The 13,384-nt window shown below is 42.7% G+C and overlaps 1 protein-coding gene across 3 annotated transcripts in view; it reads left to right on the plus strand.

Annotated features, from left to right (window-relative positions):
- The window catches only part of LOC134344498 (disco-interacting protein 2 homolog C), a 664,610-nt gene that overhangs the window by 383,802 nt on the left and 267,424 nt on the right, over nucleotides 1-13,384 (plus strand). For all 3 annotated transcript variants that reach the window (XM_063044395.1, XM_063044396.1, XM_063044397.1), the window contains one exon: nucleotides 5,022-5,093. In XM_063044395.1, the coding sequence (XP_062900465.1) occupies nucleotides 5,022-5,093 (72 nt within the window). The remainder of the gene's footprint in view (nucleotides 1-5,021; nucleotides 5,094-13,384) is intronic.

Raw genomic sequence — 13,384 nt, forward strand, 5'->3', positions numbered from 1 at the left:
AAGGTCTGAAGTCAGTCTGACAATATAATATAAAGATATTTTCACTCATGGGAGAATTTTAGTATGAGGGGATAATTTCACAATAAGGGGCCAGTCATTTAAACCTGAGTTACTTTGAAATTTCTTCTCACAGAGATGAGGACATCTCTGGAATTCCCTGCTCAGAGAACTGTGGAGGCTTGGTGTTTGAGGTGAAGCTAGATAAATTTTTGAATGTTAGGGTAATGGAGGGTCATGGGGGTTCAAGCAGGAAGGAATTGTGGTATTGGTTAGAACAGCCATAATCATATTGATAGTGTGGCAGGCTTGAGAAGCCTGATAGACTATTCCTACCCCTAATTTCTTGTATTCTTGTGTCTGTGCAAAATGGTTCTGAGTAGTTGAAGATGTAATAATGATGGATGAGAAACTACTGGTTAAGCACTAGTCTTATTGAGTACAGTAAATCCAAAATCTCTCTTTTGACTTTTATCTGTATTCTAGACCCTCCATCCTTCTATAATTTGAAGTACTACCGTAAATGATCCCTGTCATTTTTGGTTAAATCTCCCAATCTTCCACTAGCAAAATTTCTTTCCTCATAAAGCTTGCAGAGTGTTCTTTTTTTCAGAAGATGGTTTGCTTATTGTTTCAGACATTCAAAAGTGTAGTGCTGCTGGGAGACTGAAGCTGAGGCTAACTTAAGTCAGCAGAGCAGTGATTGGATTGCCTGCGCTTGCTTGTCTGCTCTCACATTGGTCTAGCTAACAATGGTGGAGTTGGCACTCAAGGGAATATGCTAAATATAAATTTCTGTCTGAGTTGCAATGCTTTGAAAAGCATCCAAGGTAGCCGATTAGTTGCGTATCAAGAAAAACAGAATGGTGTATTTAGCACAAGATGTAAGATATCAGTTGCTTGATGTTGACAGTCAAAATTGTGAAAATGCCAAACCAGGCTAAAAACTAAATTTATGCAGTTACTTTTGTTCATCAGATTTTAAAAGTATTTGTGTAATAAATGCCCTTTTTGGTTAATTTGAAGGGTGGAAATCTGTCTGCTTCAGGTTTCTGTGTCTGTTGCTCAGCATTTCTAGCGTCTGCAGAATCTCCTGTGTTTCCGTCCGCAATTGATGTGATTTGTCTGGTTCTGAGAGTGGTGGAGGGCCTTTGTGAAGGATGATACTGAGCATCTCAGCATGGAACTAGAGGAGTACAGGTAATTGATCCTTCACTGGCAATGAACATGGCAGTTCTCATCAGACCTTTATACTGATTCCCCTCTGGAGTAAGGCCATTTGGCTCACTGAGACCATATCAGCTCAATGGAAGAGCTGTCCACGTTCATCCTATTCTGTAGAGTATAGCTCAACAAATAAGACCATAAAACATAGGAGTAGAATTAGGCCATTTGGCCCATCGAGCCATTCCATCATGGCTGATTTATTATCCCTTTCAACCCCATTCTCCTGCCTTCTCCATGTAAGCTTTGATGCCCTTACTAATCAAGAACCTATCAACCTCTGATTTATATATACCCAATGACGTGGCCTTCACATCCATCTGTGGCAATGAATTCCACAGATTCACCACCCTCTGGCCAAGGAAATTCCTCCTCATCTCTGTTCTAAAGGGACGTTCTTCTATTCAGAGGCTGTGCTCTTTGGTTCTAAACTCCCCCACTATAGAAAACATTCTCTCCACATCCATTGTTTCATAGGGGGCGGTACGGTAGTGTAGCAGTTAGCACAACACTTTACACTACAAGGGATCTGGGTCCAATTTCAGCTGCTGTCGGTGTGCATGTTCTCCCCGTGACCGTGTGGGTTTCCTCCGGGTGCTCCAGTTTCCTCCCACAGTCCAAAGATGTATTGGTTGAAAGGTTAATTTGTCACTGTAAGTTCTCTAATGATTAGGCCAGGGTTAAATTGGGCAGTGCAACTCGAAGGCTGGTAGAGCATGTTCTGCACTGTATCTTAATAAATACATACATACATAAATAAATCTTGGCCTTTCAATATTCTATAGATTTCCATCAGATCCTCCACCCCCGCCACTCATTCTTCCAAACTCCAATGATTACAGGCCCAGAGCCATCAAACGCTCCGCATACATTAACCCTTTCATTTCCAGGACCATTCCTCTGGACCCTCCTCAGAGGAATATTTTCCTTTTAACTGCTTACACAAATTAGAAATGTCACAAAATGTGCTTTTCTTCAAGCTGCTATTTGAAAGTGAGATTAATGATTACAGATGTTATTGAACCTGATTTAAGCACAGAAATGGAGAACAGTAGTTTAGACGAGCAGCCCCTGCTCTAGCACTGTGTACTGAAAAGGCCCCTCCTTGCATTTGATGTGACACAACAAGAAATAAACTGTTCAAATAAAAATGCACAGCTTTTTAAAATCTACATGGATGTTTTTCTCCTCCTTCCCAAGAGACAAAACAAAGATTTTCATTTTATGGTCAACTTTCAGGGTTTTGAAAATCTATAATTCAGGCAGAACCATTTCAATCTGAATCAAAAGTGTTGACTTTTCGGAACTGTTTCAGATAAGCATTTTGGTTGATGTAAAATGCTTAAGTCCTTCTATACTATTTAAAAATACAGCAATTCATATTTTTGTCTTTTTAATGGTTAAGGAGAGTGAGTTCTAAAGTTCAGGTCAAGTGAATGTGCAATGGACTGATATTGGCAATGCACACAACACTGCTGGGGGAACTCAGCAGGCCAGGCAACATCTATGGAAAAAAGTACAGTCAACATTTCGGGCAGAAACCCTTCTGCAGGACTGGAGAAAAAAAGATGAGGAGTAGATTCAAAAGGTGGGGAAGGGGAGGGAGCAGACATCCTACCTTTCCCGGAAGTTCCGGGAGTCTCCCACAAATTGATGGTGCTACCTCCCTGAAATGGGTTTTTGCAGGGTGGGGTGTCTGAGAGAGATGATAGGTGAAACCGGGAGGGGGAGGGATGAAGTAAAGAGCTAGGAAGTCGATCGATGCGTGGTCAAAGAGTCAGAGAGCAGCAGAGATCACAGAGGAGGAGCAGTGAGAGAGAGTGTTTACTGAACCCTTGTCAAAGGGACGATTTAAACAACTTCTGGGTAGGCATCTCTGGAAGAGACTTTGCAGTGGAGTAATCGAATCACAAACAAGAGAGAATCTGCAGATGCTGGAAATCCGAGCAACATACACAAGAAGTAGTGCCTGCTGCTCTGCACCCAGTTCTAGTGACAAGGAAGTGGTTCCACTTATTTGTTCAAAGCACATTGGGTGCTATTGGTTAAGCTATCACTTAATACCCATAACTATTTGCCCTGAATTGGTCAGTTCCTTAAGAATCAATCGCAGTGCTGTGGGTCTTGGTCCAGGAACTTATTAGAGAACCAGGCCACCAGATACCAATGTGGTAACTTAACCACTGCTCTACTATATTCCCTCCTGTTCGTGCACTAACACTGGTGACGATGTTGGAGTTACAACAAGAGTAATACCCTTACAAATACGATGTTAAATATCTTTTTAATTGAACCATTGTGATTTTCATGAATAGCTATAATGCAAATTGTATCTTTCCTTGTCTAGTTCTTATATCTTAAAAAGGTTACTGTCTTTTAAACTTTTAAATTGATAAGAAACAAATGCCTGTGATTCACCAGTTTTATTTCTGATTTAAAATTTTGAAAGCTTTAGACTAAAGAGATTTTTATAGAAGCATTCTGTGACCTGAGGCCTAATCTTCATTTGCAGCTCACTCTATTTTGTTAGACAGATGTATTCTCCAGGCTTCACAGAAGAACAGTAGTGTAGTGATTAGCACGACGCTTTACAGTACTAACGACCTGGGTTCAATTCCTGCCACTGCCTGCAAGGAGTTGTACATTCTCCCCGTGGCCATGTGGGTTTCGTCAGGGTGCCCAGTTTCCTCCAGCGTTCCAAAGACCTACTGGTTGGTAGGTTAATTGGTCACTGTAAATTGTCCTGTGCCTCGGCTGGGGTTAAATCGGGAGTTGCAAGGTGTCTTGGCTTGAAGGCTCAGAAGGGCCTACTCTGCGCTGAATCTCAATAAATAAATAGGAACTCTGTTCAAACTGTTAACCTGCCTATTCTACAGCCACTAACAGATCTACTATGTGCTTCCAGTGTTTTGCTTTCATTTCAAATTGCCACAGTTAATCATTAAATTAACACATTTCTTACGTCTGTGGGTTACTATATTATTTTATTGAACTAACCTCAGAGAATCATAAATATTAAGTGTGACTGTACTAAAAATAAGCGGGATGAGAGCAGGAAATGGGCCAGATTGTTTACTAGTTGGTTTTTAACGTTGAACGAGCTTGCAATCACTTGGTGTGATCTCTATTTTTACATCACTCAACCTGTCAAATTGTAAATAGTTTTGCTGACACGCTTGTAATTATGCTGCAGTAGTATATTTGCCCAATTTTTGTATGACAATTAATTGTTGCAAACTGAAATCAAAGCAAAATATTGGAATCCCATATTGATGGTAATATGAAAAAATAACAACATTTTGAGCAGAATTTCTTTGTGAGATCTGGTCAGTTTAAAAAAGGGCAGCTTTACTCACAATGAACTAACTATTTTTCTTCTTCCTTTTCTGATGCTGATGGAAATGCTTTCTATTTATAGAGCTTCCATCTTTATTAAATTGATATGATTGGACTTGGTAGATAATTCATTCTGACAGCAATTACAAGCCCATAGGCAATGCATAATTCATTGTTGATTGCTTTGATGAAAGTGCCTGTGTTATTCTGCTGGTGTCCAGCCAGCAAGGATTTAAGCTGTGAATCCTCGACCAGTCCCACTGAAACAAATTGCACCAGGTTTTTATCCAGCAAAAGGATCACTTACTGTACGTGACTGTGGATTTCAGAAGTCTGTGACCCAGCATGCCCTGATTTGATGCAATGTGCCAGAGCAGCTGTTGTGTTGGCAATGTGTCCAGCCTTGGTACAGAAATTTATTCTGCAAACTCTCACTTAATAATGGCTTATTCTTTCATTTACAGGAGACATCACACAGAAAGGCTATGAAAAGAAGAAATCCAAATTGCTGGGGGCTTACCTGCCACAACCTCCAGGTAAGCTACTTAAACGGCAAACCAAAATGAAGTGTGAAATAAAGACTTAACTTCATTAACTATCACAATTTGAATAGTGGGAGATCCAGGACCAGAGAGCACAGACTCAGAATAGGAGGAAATTCCTTCAGAACAGAGATGAGGAGCAATTTCTTTAACTAGAGATTGATGACTCTGTGGAATTTGTTGCGACAAACAGCTGTGGAGTCCAAGTCATTGGGTATAATTAAAGGGGAGTTTGATAACTACTTACTTACTAAGGGTGCCAAAGGTTATGGGGTGAAGACAGAGGAATGTTGTTGAGATGGAAAATAATCAGCTATGACTGAATGGACAGAATAACCTAATCCTTTTCCTATGTCGTGTGGTTTTCTGGAACTTGAGAATCTCTCAGTTCAAGCTGCTAAATGTTGTATGCTGTAATTTTAAAATCAGGTTTTCAGCTTGTTTAAATTTTTAAAAGAATTTTAACTACTTGAGATAGTTATTTACATTGGTACTCCTTGGGCATTAAATATATTGAGCATTGTGTATTGATAGGCAATGTTTAGTCATGAGCAGACTACAGCAAAGGCCAAGCCATTTGTTATTTGAGCGATCGAGCACAGTGTGAGGAAAAGGAACAGCAGTATACCATTTGACCCATCATCCTTGTTATAAAGCCATCATGTGATAAGGCATGGAGACAGTCCCTTGGGCTTAACGCATCCATGCCTACCATTAGCCCGTCTCAGCCAGTCCTGCTTGACAATGTTTGTCCCTTATCTTTAGCCCATTCAAGCTACTCCTGTGCATGGCCCATCTCTCTCTATCCATGTACCTGTCCAGATGTCTTTTAAATGTTTTTATTGTAAATGCCTCAACCACTTTCCCTGGCAACTCATTATAAACTACTCTCTATATGAGGAAGTCCCTTTTAAGTCTTTCCCTTCAAAATTCAAATTACATTTATTATCAAATTACTGTACATATGTAAGACCATAAGATATAGGAGCAGAATTAGAGCATTTGGCCCTTTGAGTCTGCTTCCCCATGTCACGATGGCTGATCCAATTCTCCTCTCAGCCCCAACTGCCTGTCTTCTCCTTGTATATGTGTATACAGGTTTCCCCCGCCATCCGAAGGTAGAGCATTCCTATGAAACGGTTCGTAAGCCGGAATGTTGTGCAGCAATTACCATTTATTTATATGGGAAAATTTTGTGAGCGTTCGCAGACCCAAAAATAACCTACCAAATCATGCCAAATAACACATAAAACCTAAAATAACAGTCACATATAGTAAAAGCAGGAATGATATGATAAATACACAGCCTATATAAAGTAGAAATACTTTAAATACTTTTCCACAATCATTGCAGCACGATCCACCGTAGCGAAAATCTCACGCAAGCGCTCTCGGCAGAAAATCTCACGCAAGCGCTGTTGGCAAAAGCACTCTTTAAGCTATGAAGCTGCCAAATCATACCAAATAACACATAAAAATACACAGCCGATATAAAGTAGAAATAATGTATGTACAGTGTGTTATCACTTACGGGAATCGGGAAGTCAGCTTGCCGAGCACACTGATGATGGTGTGTTAGACTGAGTCGTCGGAGTTTGGGTGGTGCAGTGGCCCCACCCTCTGGGCCACCGACCGATACGGATCGGCGAAGCATGCAGGGGTACAGCAGTAGCCGGGAGGCACACAGCACATCTTTAAGAAAAAAGCCGAAATAAACAAGCTAATTAATTAGGTGCTGCCTGGCACGTAAATGTCGGCCCAGATCAGAGGCAATGCATTCGGCAATCGCCTCTGATCTGGGCCGACAATTATGTGCCGGGCGGCACCTAATTAATTAGCTTGTTTATTTCAGCTTTTTTCTTAAAGATGTGCTGTGTGCCTCCCGGCTACCACTGCATTCTCCGCGAATCAGTATCTGTCCGCGGCCTGGGGGTTGGGGTGGTGGGACACTGAGGTGTCATCTCATCGTCGTCTATTTCCATTAGGGCAGGCAGCTCACCTTCTCCTATGACTGCCTGCCTTGATGTCGAAGGTCGAGATTCATCGTCTGCTGTGGCTGATGTGGAAGGCTTCCTTGACTGCTGAGCCTCGCGCATTTTTCTATCATATAGTTCTTTGTAAGCACTCAAACCATCTTGCAAATATTGTATGCCCTAAACCGACGTACCCTTTCAAAATTAAAGTCGTACTTTATTATTGCAGCGAAAATCTCACGCAGTTGCTTCACGTTCAGTTCCTGGACGACTTCACTTTCGCTACTGAATTCGGTTTCGATTGTTATCCTTTCCTCTTCCAATTGCATCAGCTCTTCATCTATCAGTTCTTGGTCATGGGATGCCAAAACCTCTTCAACATCATGTTTGTTAGCTTCCACAAGCCAAACTCACTTTGCCCTTACTTTGTTCACCACGATCGAAACACTTAATTTTGTCTGGTTTTACGCTAAGTGTAACACCCTTACGAGCTCTTTCAGGCTTTTCTGATACCTTAGAACTCACCTTGCAAATGGATGCTCACAGGCATGTGTTTAAGCAATGCCGGCGAGAATACCGTTCCGAATCTGGTGGAGAGCGGCTGCTCGGGGCGCATGCTGCCTTTTATCATGCGCTGATTTTTTTCGCGCGCTGCCTTTCTTCGTAACAGTGAAAACACCTTCTGTTAGCGAAAACAGGTAATTAATATAGGTCTTTCATAACAGTGAGGTTTCGTAAAGTGAACATTCGAAAAGTGAGGGACACCTGTATATGTATGTGTTTGTGTATATGTCACCATATACAGCACTGAAATTCATTCTCTTGCAGGCATAATCAAGTCAAGTCAAGATTATTGTCATTTCGACCAGAAACTGCTGGTACAGTACACAGTAAAAACGAAACAACATTCCTCCAGGACCCTGATGCTGCATGAAACAACACAAAACTACACTAAAGTATGTGAGACAGCACAAGGTTACACTAGACTACGTAAGACAACATAAAAACTGCACTAGACTACAGACCTGCACAGGACTACATAAAGTGCACAAAACAGTGCAGGGCAGTACAATAATTAATAAACAAGACAATAGGCACAGTAGAGGACAAATTACAATATAATAATAAATGCTGTAGATGTCAGTCTAGACTCTTGAGTATTGAGGAGTCTGACGGCTTGGGGGAAGAAACTATTGCACAGTCTGGTCGTGAGAGCCCGAATGCTTCGGTACCTTTTGCCAGAAGAGTTTGTATGAGGGGTGCGTGGGGTCCTTCACAATACTGTTAGCTTTGCGGGTGCAGCGTCTGGTGTAAATGTCTGTAATAGTGGGAGGAGAGACCCTGATGATCTTTTCAGCTGACCTCACTATCCGCTGCAGGGTCTTGCGATTCGAGACGGTGCAATTCCTGTACCAGGCAGTGATGCAGATGCTCAGGATGCTCTCGATACAACCTCTGTAGAATGTGGTGAGGATGGGGGGTGGGAGATGGACTTTTCTCAGCCTTCGCAGAAAGTAGAGATGCTGCTGGGCTTTCTTGGCTATGGAGCTGGTGTTGAGGGACCAGGTGAGATTCTCTGCCAGGCGAACACCAAGAAATTTGGTGCTCTTAATGATCTCAGAGGAGGAGCCGTCAATGTTCAGGGGAGAGTGGTCACTCCATGCTCTCCTGAAGTCAACACCATCTCTTTTGTTTTGTTCACATTCAGAACCAGGTTGTTGGCTCTGCACCAGTCCGTTAGTTACTGCACCTCCTCTCTGTATGCTGACTCATCGTTCTTGCTGATGAGACCCACCACAGTCGTGTCATCGGCGAACTTGATGATGTGGTTCGAGCTGTGTGTTGCAGCACAGTCGTGGGTCAGCAGAGTGAACAGCAGTGGACCGAGCACACAGCCCTGGGGGGGCCCCGTGCTCAGTGTGATGGTGTTGGAGATGCTGCTTCCAATCCGGACTGACTGAGGTCTCCCAGTCAGGAAGTCTAGGATCCAATTGCAGAGGGAGGTGTTCAGGCCCAGAAGTTTCAGCTTTCCAATCAGTTTCTGAGGAATGATTGTGTTGAATGCTGAACTGAAGTCTATGAACAGCATTCGGACGTATGTGTCTTTTTTTGTCAATAAATCCGTAGAATAATAATCATAACAGAATCAATGAAAGACTGCACCAACTTGGGCATTCAACCAGTGTGCAAAAGACAACAAACGGTACAAATACAAAATGAAAGAAAATAAATAAATAAATAAATAAATAAATAAATAAATAAGTAAGAAAGAAAATATTGAGAACATGAGATGAAGATTCCTTGAAAGTGAGTCCATAGGTTGTGGGAACATTTCAGTGATGGGGTAAGTGAAGTTGAGTAAAGTTATCTCCACTGGTTCAAGAGCCTGATGTCTGAGGGGTAATAACTGTTTGGGCACGTGGCCAAGTGGTTAAAGCGTTCGACTAGCAATCTCAAGGTCTTGAGTTCAAGCCCCAGCTGAGGCAGCGTGTTGTGTCCTTGAGCAAGGCACTTAATCACACATTGCTCTGCAACGACACTGGTGCCAAGCTGTATCGGCCCTTGTCCCTCCCTTGGACAACATCGGTGGTGTGGAGAGGGGAGACTTGCAGCATGGGCAACTGCCAGTCTTCCATACAACCTTGCCCAGGCCTGTGCCCTGGAGAGTGAAGACTCTCCAGGTGTAGATCCATGGTCTTGCAAGACTAATGGATGCCTTAAAATAACTGTTCCTGCACCTGGTGGTGTGAGTCCTTAGGCTCCTGTACCTTCTTCCTGATGGCAGCAGCGAGAGGAGAGCATGACCTGGATGGTGGAGGTCCCTGATGATGGATGCTGCTTTGCTATGAAAACGTTTCAATTAGATGTGAGCTCAATGGTTGGAAAGGCTTTACCTGTGATAGGCTGGGCTATATCCGCTACTTTTTGTAGGATTTTCCATTCAAGGGCATTGGTAATTCCATACTAGGCTGTAATACAGCCAGTCAATATACTCTCCACTGCACATCTACAGAAGTTTGTCAAAGTTCTGGATGTCATGCCCAATCTTCTCAACTCCTAAGGAAGTAGAGGCACTGCCTTGCTTTCATCATAATTGCACTTAAGTACTGGACCCAGGACATGTCCTCTGAAATAATAGCACTGGCTCATGGACCTCTGGATTCCTTCTCCTGAAGTGAGCTGCTTGGTCTTGCTGGCATTCAGTAAGAGGTTGTTGTTGTGGCACCTCTCAATCAGATTTTCAATCTCCCTCCTATATGCTGATTCATCACCACCTTTGATTTGGCCAGCGACCGTGGTGTTGTTAGCAAACTTGGAGCTGTTCAGTCGCACAGTCTTGTGGTGCACCTGTGCTGATGGAGATTGTGGAGGAGATGTTGTTGCCAATCCAAACTGACTGGTGCAGGTGAGGAAATTGATGATCCAATTGCTCAAGGAGATATTGAGGCCAAGGTCTTGGAATTTATTGATTAGGTTTGAGGTGATAATGGTATTGAGTGCTGAGCTGTAGTCAGCAAAGAGCATCCTGATGTAAGCTTCTAACATTCAGCCTATGTCTTTTTATTCCCTTTCCTTGGGAAAAGACTGCATTCACTCTATGAATGCCAGTCATGACCTTATACACCTCGGTATAATGACCCTTCAGTGGTCTATGCTCCGGTGAATAACGTTCTTGCCCAACAAGCTTCTGTAACTCAGGCTGTCAAAACCTGATAACATTCTTGTAAATCTTCTTTTCACTTTTTTTGTCTTGATGATGACTTTCCAAAAATGGTGACCAAAGCTGTATACAATCCTCCAGGTGCAGCCTCGCCAATGTCTTGTGCGACGACAATGGGACATCCCAGCTCCCCATACACAGTGCCTTGACTGAGGGATCATGTGCCAAGTGCCTTCTTTACCACCCAGGAACTATATTCTTGTAGTCCAAGGTCCCTCTGTTCGACAACACTGCCCAGGGCTCTCTTAGTCACTGTGAAACTTCTACCCAGGTTTGATTTCCCAAAATGCAACACCTCACACTTATTTAGATTGACTGCATTTGCCATTCCTCTACCCACTTAACCAGATGATCAAGAGCTTCCCATAAGATTTTTGATAACCACCTCCATTGTTGACAATATCATCTATTTCAGTGGTTCTGCCATTGAATATAGTTGTGGCTGAACTTCTACCTGAGTGCACCTTTCCTGCACTAACCTGCATTCTTTTTATGTTTAAAAATCCAAGAGCATCTTGGAACTTAAATGCCATATGACCAAATCATAGTAAAGGCAAAAGATGAGCCAAAAGAGATATAGGAGATCTTACATAATCTTTTTGCATCTGTATTTACTCAGGAGATGGACACAGGGTTGACAGAAGTGAGGCAAAGTGGCATCAGCTCCATGGACCCTATACAGATTACAGAGGAGGAGGTGTTTGCTGTCTTGAGCAAATTAGGGTGGATAAATCCCCAGGGCCTGACAAGTTGCTCCCTTGGACCCTGCGGGAGGCAAGTGCAGAAATTGCCAGGGCTCTAGCAGAGAGATTTAGATCGTCCTTAGTGACAGGTGAGGAGTCAGAGGATTGGAGGATAGCCAATATTGTTCCACTGTTTAAGAAGGGCTCTAAAAATAAACCAGGAAATTACAGGCTAATGAGCCTAACATCGGTATTTGGCATGTTATTGGAAGGGATGGAATATATGAATACTTGGATAGGCATGGACTGACTTAAGGATAGTCAGCATGGCTTTGTGTGTAGCAGGTCGTGTCTAACCAATCTTACAGAGTTTTTCCAAGGAAGTTACCAGGAAAGTTGATGAAGGCAAAGTGGTGGATGTTGTCTACATGGACAAGCATTTGACAAGGTATCACATGGGAACTTGGTCAAGAAGGTTCAGTCGCTTGGCATTCAAGGTGAGGTAGTAAATTGGATTAGATACTCTTTGCAAATAGGCTTTTCCAACTGAGGTTGGGTGGGACTACAATGGGCCATAGGTTAAGGGTTAAAGGTGAAAAGTTTAAGGAAAACATGAGGGGAAACTTCACTCATGGGGTTGAGAGAGTGTGGAATGAGTTGCGGCACAAGTGGTGCATGCATGCTCATTTTCACCATTTAAGAGAACTTTGGATAGGTACGTGGATGGTAGGGGTATGGAGGGCTATGGTCCCAGTGCAGGTTGATGAGAGAAGGCAGTTTACATGGCTCAGCACAGACTATATAGGCTGTGGGGCCTGTGTCTGTTCTGTACTTTTCTATGACTCAATGTTACAAGCAAGCAGCATGAGCTACCTCCCCAAGGCATTCAAGGACATTCTCATTGTCAAACCCTCCATTATCTGTGCCTGTACTTCAATTTCCTAAACCAAAGTTGGCCAGTCAGCTTGCTACAACCACCAAATGTAAGTTTGGGTCTTATTCAAACGTCTTTCCATCTGAATGCTTAAACCCTGTGTAACGTACTGTACATGTAGAATACTCACAACCAATCTGGTTAAGTGCAGTTTGCATTGAGATGGGCACCATCCAAGATGCAGTTGCTTCCATGATATAGTGGCTCTGTTGGTGGACTTTACTATAGGTTAGCTTAAGAGCAGTATCCTCCCTGTTCACTTCAGTTGCCAAGGGGATGAGAGAAGTCGCACAATTATTTCCAGAGACTAATTTGCAAAGATCTCATCACAACAAAAACCATTGCATTTCAAGGGGAAGGCTTACAACCTCCATTCTTGCTGGGCCAATGATGGGCAGAACAAACACCTTCCCATAATTAGGGCTTTCGTGGATGTATGTTGATGAATAAACTTCATGGACTTTCAAATCTTTTTCTCTCTTTTTTTTTGTAGAGATGATCCACCTTTAAGGAAAAGCATTATAGTTCATACCCTTAAACAACAGGAATTCTGCAGATGCTGGAAATTCAAGCAACATACATCAAAGTTGCTGGTGAACGCAGCAGGCCAAGCAGCATCTATAGGAAGAGGCGCAGTCGACGTTTCATCAGGGTCTCGACCTGAAACGTCGACTGCGCCTCTTCCTATAGATGCTGCTTGGCCTGCTGCGTTCACCAGCAACTTTGATGTATGTTAGTTCATACCCTTGTTTGTACTGCGATCTTCCGTGCATGAAAAATGAAAAGTATCAGCGGTGTAATACTGCAATACTTACCTCTCACCATCAGTATTATTTGTGAGATTCAACGTGGAAGTGAGCAGCCATCCGAAATGAATTTGGTGTGGTGCTCATGTTCCTCGTCTCACTTTCTTTCATCTAACCCCATTCTCGTAAACTACTTCTTTGCTGTCTGAAGTAGTTGTTCTGCCTCCT

The sequence above is a fragment of the Mobula hypostoma genome, chromosome 3 (genome assembly GCF_963921235.1).
Source record: "Mobula hypostoma chromosome 3, sMobHyp1.1, whole genome shotgun sequence".
Classification (NCBI taxonomy): Eukaryota; Metazoa; Chordata; class Chondrichthyes; order Myliobatiformes; family Myliobatidae; genus Mobula; species Mobula hypostoma.